The following is a 13,356-nucleotide window of genomic DNA, read 5'->3' on the forward strand; positions in this document are numbered from 1 at the left end:
GCTTCCCAAACAAAGGAGCTGGGAAGAGCGCAGCTTCAGTGTCTGAGCCTTCCCTGGGGCCATTCCCCCTGGTCTCCTGGAGAATGGAAGCTTTCTGTGAGCTGCAGGGAAGGAGGTGCACTTCCTAGAGACATTCAGTGAGTGTAAATTCTGCCCACAGATGATGTAATGGAGGCTCATGAACGAGGGCGACCACGCACACCATCGTGCCTGCCACGTAGCAGCCGGTTTGCTAGGTGATGCTGCCCAGCGCGGTCCCCATAGGCTCATGAATCCAGCCCAGCCCCTGCTCCTGTGCAGCCGCTGCCGGAATATCGCTGGTCTCCACAGCAGACGGAGAGAGCACAGCAGGCGGGCACTGGCTCTGAAGGCTTCCCCTGCTCCCGTCTCACCCGTCAACGCCAAGTGGACAGAGCACAGTCCAGTGGGTACAGTCCTGGAAACACCTGCAGAGCAGCATTGGTGACATGTGGGTTACAGCTGGGTCCATGTTCCTTCTAGAAGGTGCCAGGGCTGCAGTACACAGCATGAGTTCATGTGAGGTACACTTGCAGCTGGGTTTGCTCTGGACTCCGGCAGCACATTACTCAGACCTGGTCAGGGAGGGCGTGCCTCTGCAGGCAGGAAAGGACAGGGTGACTGTAGGAAGACCAAAGCTCACTGGGGGTAGCTAGGCATCCCACAGCCTAGCTCCAGGACCCTAGAAAACGGCCTGGATTCCCTCCTCGAACATTCCTGAGTAGACTCGCAAGAGTGGCAAGGTTCCGCATAGAGCCGCTGAGGCAGCCCAAAGATAATGGAAAGGGAAGACCTGAGACCGTGGAGCCTCCTCTGCTCCAGGGGTGGGCAGGCGGCCTATCTCAGAACCAGGAAAGAGGGGACCACGGGGGGAGCCAGGGAGAAGCCCAGAATGGGAAACAACTCTCTAGTAACTCTCTAGTCATCAGAGCTGGGACCCTGGGGTGGGGCCACTCTAGATGGGGTACGTGTCCCAGAACCCTAACCATTTTTAAAGAGAGAGAATGTCACCTCTCCAGATACTTATAGAGGTTTTTTTATTTTAATTGTTAAAAAATATTGGATAGGATTTTCCATTGCAGAGGAAGGGCTTGAATATTGAATACAGTTTAGAAAATCGAGTGCTCTGGAGGAAAAGATCGGGAGTTGGAGACCACTGATTTTTCTCTTGCATTTCTTCACCTCTAATTTCTGCTCCCTCCTCTAATGTCCCCCTTGATGAGGTCCGAGATTCCTGGAGCTCCAGTGCTCCAGGTCCACTCCCGCTCTCCTTCCAGTTAATGGCACCTTCTGTATACAGTTTGCAGACATTATATTGATAACACAGATAAGTAAGTTCAGATAAGTGAGTTCCGCAGGAGAAGGCTGGTCTACCATAGGCACGGCCCCAGGTCCGATCCCCAGTACCAGGACAGAAACAAGATCAGATACAGATATTATGGATGACATGAGTCCACTGCTGCTCAGAAGTTGCTGCATTAATTTGAATAGTTCCTTTAAAATAAATCTTCCCACAGTAGTAAATAAAAGAAGATGGGAATAATCAATCAGTTTCTCAGATCAGAGTTGGGGTGGATGCCCGACCCTTCATTACATTTTTTTTTTTAATATAGGCATTATTTTAGAATTGACCCCAAATTATCTAAGGTAAAAGCTGGTGCCAAAATGAAATCTAACCACTACTGAAAATTAAAAATTGATTTTTACAATGACTCTGATGATATGGAAAAGTGTTAGGTCTCTTTGGAATTACAATGTGTGTGTGTGTGTATACGTGCGTGCTCTTTCTCCTATCCCCTGGGCTTGTGCCAGGATTTTCATGCATTCTAAATGTCTGTGAGTTGTTTATACACACGCAGGACTGACTGAAAGTGAGTTTGCTGATGTTGTTTTTAAAGATAAAGACTATTTCAGGACGTGTCAGTCATTCTGTGTGCAGAGACAGGCTCTCCCTCTTTGGCACATTCCTCCCAGGTCCTCTGCATCTGCCTCCTGCACCCGCACCCCTCCTCCAGGCCTGCTGCATGCTCTACCCTGTAACGAGGTTCACCTCTGGGCAGTGGGCCCATCTGGACCTACACTACTGGGCCACTCAGGCCCTCGGGTTTCTAATTTTCCTGTAATATCTGTGGTGTGTGCATTCACCAGTATGGGAAGAACTGAAGTTTTCCCATGCATAAATGGATATGGACACAGCTGGGAAACAAAAAGTGATACTTGCTGAAAAAAGGTAAAGTTACTGAAGAGAGTAAGTCAGAACCTTTCATATTGCTATGCCATTAAGCGTGGTTTTCTCCCTTTGGCAAATACACCAATTCTATTCCATAATGTACACTGTTAACTTGGTGGTATAATTAAGCCCCCAACTTGATTGTGGCACAGCAGAGCACACTGAGAAAAACATGAGAGGAAGAACAGACGCTCCAGAGAACACGGACGCCTTGCCAGACGTCATCCATGCAACCACCCGCAGGCTTCTCATATGTGAAACTAGGTCAGCGCCAAAGATTTAAAACTGTCTACTTAGAATTAGTTCAGACTGCTAGATCATTTGAGTGATAGAGTTCCCAAAGTTTTTCATGAGAAAAGCTGAGCAAACTTTTACTGTATATAAAATCAAATCGATGTGCTTAAAATGGAAGCAAATCCTAACGTGGCCCATGGGCCCTCAATGCCCTTAACACTACATTTATTACAGAATCTAATTTTAAAAGGATTATGGTGATTATTGTTTTATAGGCAATGCTCCATGAAAGGATCAATACTGCCCGTTGTGGAGAAGCTTTCGTCACCCACTTGATTAATGCATTGTTATCATCTGAGTAATTAAAAGGAACAGGGTCATATCCAATCAGCATGTACATCTTACTCAGCAACTCCTGCCAGTTGCTTGCAAAAATTAAACTCATTAATCAACCAACTCTAAAGGATAAAAAGCTTCGGGTAAGAAATAAAAAGGTTCTATCTCATGAAGGAAAAAGTGTCCAAAGTCAACATGAAGAAACATCCCTGCCTACCCAGTGATGACAGAACACTAATGTGGGACAACTACAATATGATGTAATTTTGTAATCCATACCTCCTTAAGTCTACAGGCACATAGGAGCAAATTTTGGAAACGTGTGTGTAGCAGCAGAAAGTGTGTCGTATGAAGGTGACTATCATGCTGCCTCTACCTCCCTGGCTGCCAGCAGAGCTCAAAGCCCCTGCGGAGCTGTGACAGACACACCTTTTTAAGCTGGCTTTAGAGAGCAAAGGTGTGTAAACACAGTGACATTTCTTTGCTATAGTTCACAGCTGACAACTGACCCACCAATAGAAAACCAATTAAGCTCACCCTTATTAACGTTCCATGTCGAAAGAGCAGCTCTTGGTGGTGGTTTTCCACCCAGTCAAGGTAGCAGTGGAGGTACAACGAGATGCATGAACAGCTCTAAACAGGTGTGGTGCAGAAGGCAGGTGGGTCTCAAGCTGTTTTTGGCTTTGGTACCACTCAGGTAAGCCTGCCTCTTTGTGTGTGTCAATGTTACTTTCTTCTAACAGAGACAACTTCTTAATCATGATTACATTCTCTGCAAAAATGGCAAGCAGAGTTTTGTTTAACATTGTTATAACTTCAGCAAAATCTGTCAGTACCGAATTCTATGAAGAAGTGACAACTCACTTCACCTAAGCATTTACTGTGGTCCTGCTGTATGTGCCAAGTATGCTCTGGAGCACTGAACTAGCACATCCGGCATAGGGTACAGTGTTCTGGGGCCATGAGAAACTCCAGCAATTAGCTAATGAAATAATGCTACAAGAAAGAAGCCAAGACACAGACTGTGATTTGTTCACACTTACACACACGGTGGACCATGCTAGGAAGTGCAAGGAACAGCGATGCGAGTAGCAGAAATAAGGGTGAAGTTGAAAACTTACTTGGAACAGGCGGGTGTAAAGAGAAGAGGAATTAGTGATTTATTCCAAGAGGATGTCCTGCACAACCACAGAAGTGACCTAGGAAGACACATGGCACGTGGTACAGCAATTGAGAAGACAGATCAAGATGGTGGCCGCCAAAGGCCCTGCACTGCTAGAATTCTCCACTTACGTAAAATAAAAGAGCAAACTGTCTTCAGAACAAATGGTAAAAGCATATCAGAGTAATAAAGCTATCTTAACCATCTTCTAATGCAGAAGCTGTGGAATGTATGGGGCTCCCTTTGGACAAAGATGGACAATTTATCTTATGAAGAGAGCATGAAAGCGGAAGAATAGAATACTGGAGACAAACCTTAAAGGGGAGGAAAAGGGAATATTTCCTAAAGAGCTCAAAGGCTGAGTTGAGAGAGGCAGGGCCTGACTTCAGGCAGCATCATGAAAGGCAGGAGATAAAAGTGTGGTGGGCAGAGTGGGGGCCACCAAGAGCAACACGGCCATCACATCAAGGCAGAGGAGGAGTCAAACATGCCATCATCTCAAGTCAGGGGACACTGGTACCACACTGCGTGCAGCACCTGCCATGAGGACAGCACAGAACACAAGGCCACATCCGAGCCAGCTGAGGCAGAGGATTGCTGATGGGAAAGAATTGGAAGCAGTGGTACCCCACCTGCTTGGGAAGCTACAAAATAAAAGGAAGAAGACAGGATGGTAGGAGGGACCAGGGAAGGCCATTTTGTTCTGCGGGCAGGGAGAGAAAAAAAGAACTGGTGGAGAGACGAAGGCATGCGCAATGGCAGCCACCTGTGCTCACTGAGCATTTCCCTGGCACTTAGCTGCACCACCTTCCTGATGGAATGAGGAATCAGTGACTTTGCAACCTGCAAGCCTCCTTGGTTAAAGGTCCTAGGACCCTGTGACACCTCAAACCCCTCCTGTAGTTGAGTGCACCATGTGCCGTCAATTACTGGTAAGAGCCCTGGGATCAAGAGCGGAGCTGGAAGGCTTAGTCTTGCCCTCACAGGGTTAGGAAACAGTGAAACTAAATTTTTATAAAATGCTTAAAAATGGTGAAGAAAGTGACAGCATATATGGACATCATCTGTGCAGGCAGGCTACTTATGAAATCATCTGCAAAACTGATAGATCCCAAGGTCACGTTAACAGGATGTTGACATCATACCAATGAAAGTTGGAGGTAGAGGAAAGCAGATGGGCTGGGTGCCCAAGACGTACAGGACGTGCAGGATGGCCCCCTATGCGGGCAGGCACCATGGGCAGTGGTTGGTCACTCAGGCCCTGTTGGGGACAATTTGCTGTTTTAAAATCCTGTTGTCATTACATTTGTATTGTTAGGAATCATGTCATCAAGAAGGAAGACCACAGGGACACAATATACGCCCCAACAAAACTGCTGCCCAGGCGGTAGGCAAGGCTGGCAGAGCCCTAAGGAAAGTGAAGGCACGACAAATTCAGCGTTTTAAAACCAGTCAGTTCATTCCAGTCGGAAGTCACTGAATCCCGCCGAAGTCACTTCCAGCAACATTTTCTTTAAGAGTCAACTTATCTTTAAATCTACACAATGAATTTTAAATCAAAGTGGTTATTGATTCCTCAGAGGAGTTGCCCAAGTAATTGACTTTATATTTAAATAAATCTAAGATTTATAAGGAAACTGACGAAAGGACACTGGGGCTTTGTTTCTATTTCACAGTCAGAAGCTGCCTCTTAGAACTGATCCCCCAAGAGGGTCTTCCATGGAGCTACCTGGTGACAGGGCCCTGTTCCAATCAGAGTGTATACATTCAGGCAACGTGGCAATAGTTCACTGCAGGCCATTGGAGCTCTGTGTTTGTCTGTGTAGACCTCGAGTGAGTTCTTGCAGACTAGCCTGAGCTCTGCTTTGGGTCGAATTCTCATTCTCCGTCACCGACAGGCAGGCTTGTGAACAGTGGTCAGGGACTGCATTCTAGTCCTCCCTTTCTGGATTGAAGGACACGATGCAGAGGTGTTCACTCCACTTCCCATTCTCTCACTGACCACTGCGAGGCTGTTCTGTGGGTTCTGTGTGTTGGAACAACTCTCCCTGACTAACGAGCCACAGAGGAGCCACGAGGACACCAGCTCCAGGATGGGCACTGCTTAGATCAAAGCGCCAGAGAGAACTCTGCAGCACCCACCACAGCTTCCACCTGAGCTGAGCTCCCCAGCTGCTCAACAGAGGACAGAGGTCGCTGCCCTGCAGTTCCTCAGGGATGCCCAGATACACAAAATGATATGCATGTGCTCCTAATTGGTTGCACCTCTTCAGTTTTGAGTTTGGGCAGCAAATGATCACCTAAGATCCTTTAATCTTGAGACACACTGGCCTCTAAAATAGTTTTCAAATCAAATGTCTTTTTCCTAACTAGTGACTATAAGGCAAATGGACGTTTTTGTTCCTGGAAGAAAAGTGGTTTGCTACATATATCATCTTTTCGTAAGGTTTTATACATAACTTTGCCAATTTTGAATAACTTTTCTGAGAAAAGTACATTAAAGTTTTTAAGAAACTGATACTACCTTTAGCCAGGTGTCATGGGTTTGCTTACACATTTAAAAACAATTAACTTCATGGAATATATTCAAGGTACACAACATGTTATGGGACATATATATGTATGTATACATGTATATATAGAGGTTACTATGTGAAGCAAATGAAAGATTTATCACCTCTCACAATCATCTTGTGCAACGAGCAGCTGCAATCTCTCACTAGTGTGAGACCCACATGCAGTACAATTTTATTACCTACAATCCTTGTGCTGTACAGTAGAGCTCTGGACTGTTCATTCCACATGTCTGCTGTTTTGTAGGAAATACATGTAATGCATCTTTGCCGAAGTATACTGAATATGTCCAGATGAACATATACAGAAAATGAAAAATACACACCATAGTATACTAAATAGGCACACCGCCCATACCTACATGCACGTACATAGGTGTACACACACACACACATACATGCCTTACTGTATTTTCCGGGAAACGAATATTGATATCAGGACTTAATGAATCTTAAAAGAGAGTTGCTGTTCGGAGCTCTGTCTATGGAAATCATTTGCATCAGTTAAATTTCTGATTTGTTCCTCAGTTTAACACTTTTGCTTTATCTGAGAACCAGTTCTACACACACTAAAAAGAAATACGTGCTCCAAGCTAAGATTTTTGGAGAAGATGGACTGAGGCCAGCAGCACAATATTCAGCTTTTACCTTTCCTTTCTCCTAGCGACACCTAGTGTCAGTTGAGGAGAAATGCCACTGTTCGTACTCCAAACATCCACAATGTGATAGTTGTTAAGTCACCTTTGAGGCAAAAAGCAAATCTTCTCTGTCTGCATTGCAGCTCAAGGGCCTTCCCAAGACCCCCAGCAACATAATCCTAGAACTGTGTCATCAGACTAGTTCATCCTACATATGTGCTATTTTGTAGGAATTCTTCACCCTTCCCAAGAGATCCAGTTCCTTGAACCACACATCTGAAGAATTTGTCCATTTTTCTCAAGACCTGGTCCACGGGAGTGAAGGGACCTTGGGTATTCTCTATCTAACTAGGAGAGTCTGAAAACGACCCAAGAGAGAATAACGCAATTTCATGCAATGATGATCCAGGGTCATGGGTCATGCATTTGGGTGTCCACCTATGTATAAACCACACCCCCACAAACTTTGGTCACAACTGTGACAGCATCCACATCCTGTATCATAAAACACAACAATCTCACTGATTCTGTAAGATCTGGCAACTGGGAGTTGTCCCTATGGAAGCGCTCACCCCCCACATAAACACAGCTGAAGAAATGCCAAATGCTGAAGCAGGTAACCTAAGACAGGAGGAGTTCAACAGGCAGGACCTCCCACTCAGTTCAGGGAGATGCACTTCCTGGGAGTATCAGGAAGACTCCCTGAGTGCAGGACCCCAGGTGCTGCTCAGTTTTACTCAAAAGTCGCCTCCAAAGGGAAACTCCTCAAAGGCCACACGTTGGTTGCTACAACCCAGCACACCCTGCGTGCCTGCCGCTAAGGGCTGTACCAACCATGGCAGACCTGCCTGCCTGAGAGCTAGTCTGGGGTTGTATCTCGAAGGAAAAGGGCAGCTTCCTCTCCTGGGTCCCACCAGTACTCTGAACATCTGGAAAGGATCAATAGGTGGTTCCAGCCATCCATTCCTGGAACCTGGCGCTCTGCAGGAGTCATCCGTTACTAGGGTGATATGCAAATTCAACCTTTGAAACCCAAGCTTCCAGGCCGGAGAAGAGTAGAAAACGTTCCAGGAGAAGTTTGCAGAGAAGAAACACAGCCTAAGGTAGAGTTGTTGGCCCAAGGATAGGAGCCATGAGATGGTCAGGGCCCATAAGCAAAAATTGGGCTGGACCTGATATAGGGCTTGGGCTCCAAGGCCAGGACTTTAATATATTCTCGGAAAAGATCATCATCATCACCACCACCACCACCACCTGGGGAGTGAGGGGGAGAGAACTGGGGGAAGGTGGAAGGGGATGTGATGGCACTTGCCTCAAGGGCCAGAGTAGGGAGGTGAGGAGAGGCACCCCGGATAGATCCCAGTGACAGGTGGAAGGAAAAGAAAAGCAAGCCCAGACCTGATGCTCCCTGAGCCTTAAGGCAGGAAAATAAATGGATAAATACATAAATAATAGACACTATCAACTTGTAAGCACAGACAGACCCAATTCCCTCCTGGGATCCAGAGCAGCCTGCGGTTACAGACACCCGCGCATCTACTGAACCCCAAGCACATCCAGATCCCAGCAGGCGCAGCTCCAAAACCCTGCTCGCTCCAGCCACCAACTCCTGGGCGCCGCAGACAGAGCCCGCTCCGGACCGCGGTGACCGAGATCCGGCGCTAAGCAGTGTCTGGGCGCTCCGGCGCGGGGGAGGGGAGGCGCGGAGCGCGCCCTGAAACCCGCGAGCCTCCAGGCCTCTGCGCCTCGCAGGTGCGCCCGGCCAGAGCCCGCCGCCGCCCCCCACCCACCGCGATGCTCTTACGTCCTCCTCGTCACAGTCGCTCCGCGCCTGGTACTGGAACCGGGGCCGGCCGCCCGCGCCGCCGCCGCCGCGCTCTCGGGGCGCCGCCGCCTGCGCCTGCGGGCCGAGGGGCTTCGCCCCGGCGCCGCCATCCTCCTCGGGCCCCTGGCCGCCCAGGAGGTGGCTGGCCTCCGGGGGCGCCGGGAAGGAGCGCGAGGTGTTGATCTTGCCGGTGAACCTCTGGTACAGCGAAGCCATCGGTCACCGCGCGCGCTCGCTGGCTGTCTCGGTGCTTTTTAAGATTTTGCTTTCACTCTCGGCTCCCGCTCCCCACCCCCTCCAGGCGAAAAAGAAAAAGGAACAGGAAAAGAAAGGCGGAGCAGGGAGGCGGCGGGGAAGCAGCACCGGAGCCGGCGAGCGGCGGCCGCCCCTCCGCGCCGCTCGCAAGTGGCCGCGGGCGCCGCTGCCTGGCTCGGCTCCTGCGCCCCTCCCCGCGAGCTCGCGGGCTCCTGCCGCTTTTATTTTTTCAACTCCTCGCCACGGCCGCGGCCGCCTGACGGCCGGGATCGGAGGCAGGAGAGCCACGGCACGCGCAGGGAGCGACGCCGAGGCCCGTCCCTGGGCACCACCTAGAGATCGGCACACACCCAGGGCGCTCCGCGCTCCCCCGCCCGGCCCCGCGGCTCCTCCTTGGCCCGCCCAGCCCGGTCCGCGCCCGCCGGTAGGCGATTGGCGCCCGGGTGGCCGGGGGCCGGCAGCGCGGTCGCTCCGGAGGGCGGGGCGGGCGCGCAAGTCGCGCGGCCGGGTCTGGGGCGAGCGCGGGCACTCGGGCACCCCGGGAGGGTGGCACGCGGCAGGCCGAGCGGACCACCCCCGGGGGCGCCCCGTCCACGCGCGAGGCTCGGCTTCGCGGCCACCGCTCCTGCGGGCTCTGGCCGCAGCGCCAGGCTGCCTCCGAGCGGCTCCCCGCGCGGTTCTGCCAGGTCTCGCCCAACTCGGAACAGCAGCAAAGATCCCTGCGGGCCCGGCGCGAAGGGGCGCGGGCCAGCGGGGAGGGCGCGGAGGGAGGACGAGGCCTGCGCCGCGCAGGTGGAGCGGGTTTCGGGGGGTGGGGGGTACCTTCTATTCAACCTCAAGCTGGGGTCTTGGGAAACAGCCTCGTTTCCTTCACCCCCTCTCGGAGGCAGGCGAAGGTCAGCGGAGGCCTAGTGGGAGCGCGGGAGCAGTCCCACTGCACGCTCCTCCCCACTGTGCCGCCTGTTTGTGTGTATCAGATTCCATTCTCCTTTCCCATAAATACAGGGAGAGGCTGAAGCACTTGGATCCCAGCAACTTTCCCAAAGCTTGCTCCACCGCCCCTCCAAACCTCCCATGGTTAGGAAATGAGGGGCACAGTGACCCCAAATGATGTGCACGACTCAGGGATTCGCAATAACTGATTTTGCTGCATTAAAACGTGCTTCAGCGCCCCTGTGTGGAAAGACAGGGAAGTGTGCTTCCCTGCGAGTCTCCTCTTGGCTGGCGCTGTGCTTCCTTCCCTCCCTCCCCTGGGCTACCTCCCTTTCCTGTAACCTGGCTCTCTGTCTTCTCTCCAGATCCCTCGCCATGATCTTTCTTAAGGGCCCTGTCGCTCTTGCTTTTTATCTGATCCCTACAACTTCTTCCTGCCGTCCTTCCTGGCTGCGATGGACCCCATCCTGAGCTCCAGCCGGGCCAGGACCAGAAACTTGTGGGAGTGGCAGGAAGATTAGCACCTAACCCACATGCTGAGTCCAGAGGCATCTTCGCCTCCCAGGGCTAAATGGTGCTCCCACCTCCTCCACCCTTTCCGCATTTCAGTTTTCAAAACCATAGGCAGGCAGCAGCTCACAGGTCCCCAGACCACCAGCCTCTTCCTGACAACACTGCCCCATGCCAGAGAGCCCCCTGCCTGGGGCTGAAATGGCCTCCCTGTGTCCTCAGCTTGGAGGGAGACACAGGCTGCCAGCCAGTGAGCATCTGCTGGGATCCACACCCTTCCATGCCTATGCCCTGCCCTTCTCCAAGCCCCAGTCAGGTGGGTGGTTTTCAGTTGGAGTCAAAATGAGACCACGCCCATCCTGTGTTCCCCTGGTTTCTCTGAACTAGGAAGAAACAAGTGTAATCACTAAAGTAGATAAAAACACTCAAAAACAAGTAAAACCAGTACTTCAGTCACTCTAGGGCTCACTGCTTGGGAAACACCACCTAGAAGGGTCTGGGGGTGGGGAAACCTTCCTCACCAGCTTCACTTTGAAGAACCTTGCAACAATTACAAAAGCCATGAAACTAAACTTTAAAAGTCATCCCATTTAATAAATGGAAACCCTGGCTCTCATTCCCCTTTCACACCAGCTGTGCTTTTGATAGGAGGAAGCTCTTTCCTAGCAGACTTCAAAGGGCAGAGCTCATGCTATTGACTGCACAGAGCCTTTGGATCCTGACATCTCCCTATATATAGAAGCTGTCCGGGTCTTGCTTATGATACAAGATATACACATGTATGTTTTTACACAAACTATAGGAAGTATATATTTATATAATATACATATAATAGTAATACATTTTATGCAAATAGTGAATATAGAGTATCATACACACTGCTTTTAAGGTATGTGCATAATACCTATCATACATTAGATTGAGTCTTTGATTCAATAACAAATTGAATAAATTGATAAAGAAGGCACATGGTCCTCACTTTTAAAAATGATTTTCTTAAGTTAAAAGTCCTAATTTATTCTGAAGATGTGATTTGTATTTAAAGTTATCTACAAAACAAAAAGACTATAAAACTCAAACAACTGGGGAGAGAGTTGAGGTCAAAATTTGTATAGAGGAGTGAATCGGAATGTGGGCAGGAAGAGGCAGGCTGGGGCAGGGAGAGTGGAAACAGAGCACCAGGGACAAGCAGAGCACAGTGGCGGGCGGTCCTCGGGGGAACCGGGCTGGGGCCCGTGAGCTGACTTAAGAATCTGGCTACTTTCTTCCCCCTTGAACAGTGAACACAATGCTCCCAGGGGCATCTTAGAGAACATTCTAGATTGTGTGTGCGGTGGTGCACCAGCACATCCAAATTTGCCTTAAACACTGAAGTACATCCCAGAGCATCTTTAGAGACTGTGGCTCATGTTGTAGAACGAGGGACGGGAGGCAGAGAAAGACAAGATGCCACTCAGGCTCATGATTCGTAAGTAATTCAACTCTGGCTCCTAGTCAGTGTGGGCGCGGTTTCAGAAGGAAACAAGCTGCTCTTTCCTGCCACTCGACTCATCCCTGATCATTTGAAATATGCTATACTAAAGCAGATTTTCACTACTACTTATTGGATAAGCATAAGAAAATGTTTTTGAAATTGTTTTGTGAACTTCTTCGTGTCAAGACTTTAATTTCTCGATACTGCTTGAAACAGAAGACCCACTGACCCATTTTTCAATTTAGTTCCACGTGATTACTTCTTCCCCATTTATTAGGTAAAGATGTGACTGTGTTTATTTTCCCTGGAACCAATTTACAAAACAAATACGGTAAGTCATTGGAATTAGGCAGATGCTGCAAAACAAGGTAGGTGGTCGTTTTAAAAATGACAACACATGAGGCCTGCTAAGCAAAGCAGGAATACCAAAGGCTGATTTCAGTAACCCAAGCATGATCTGCATTAGGTAAGAGGTTTTCTTACAGCTGGGAGAACTGTAGGCTGTACTTCACTTTCTCTTTCTCTGGTTGGTGAGGGAAGAGAGCAGATTATGTAAGATTTTTACTCTTCCTAACACTAATATTTGAAGAAATAAATGACCAATGCAGCATACTCCAAAGAAATGCCAGCTCCAAAATCTTGTAGATATTACTCCTTGACCTTGTATAAATGAGGAGAAAGCAACTATTGAGGTAGCCTGAGAAAATACAGTACTAAATACATAACACAAAGCAGGTTCTCAACTTGAAAAAATCTGTCGCTATCTCTCAAAAAATGTCTTTTTGTTTGTTGCTTATTTCATTCTTTATTTTGTGACTGCCAATTTGAGCCTGGGTTATATAACCTCTTTACAAATGTTCAAACAGGAAGTGTCTAGCATGTACACACATGCACACATAAATAATTCTAGGCCTTTTTAAAAATGCAAAGTTAAAGTATGAATTGGCTTAATTTGGAGCTCTTTAACTTGCTACTTAAATACATGTTTTAAAGAAAAACATTTATTTTAACTCAATAAAAAGACCTTCTTCAAAATCAGTAAATTTTCATCTCCCAATAGCGTTTTTGTCTGCATTTTACTAGTGCAACGTCCACTGCCTGCTTTTGCACACAATTCAGGACACACCTGCAACTAACTGCCTAGCTGCCTATGCACCAACCCAGTTGG

General features: G+C 48.8%; 1 protein-coding gene across 4 annotated transcripts in view; it reads right to left on the reverse strand.

Annotated features, from left to right (window-relative positions):
- Dpp6 (dipeptidyl peptidase like 6) overlaps nt 1–13,356 on the reverse strand; it is an 872,193-nt gene that overhangs the window by 644,576 nt on the left and 214,261 nt on the right. Inside the window, exon 1 of one of the 4 annotated variants that reach the window (XM_047560555.1) lies at nt 8,996–9,596. The exons of 2 other annotated variants lie outside the window; for them this stretch is intronic. In XM_047560555.1, coding sequence (XP_047416511.1) covers nt 8,996–9,232 — 237 coding nt within the window. In that variant the 5' untranslated portion in view covers nt 9,233–9,596. Of the gene's footprint in view, nt 1–8,995; nt 9,606–13,356 lie in introns of those variants that run through there. One more of the 4 variants, XM_047560561.1, reaches the window with a different exon arrangement.

This window comes from Sciurus carolinensis, chromosome 8 (genome assembly GCF_902686445.1).
Source record: "Sciurus carolinensis chromosome 8, mSciCar1.2, whole genome shotgun sequence".
NCBI lineage: Eukaryota > Metazoa > Chordata > Mammalia > Rodentia > Sciuridae > Sciurus > Sciurus carolinensis.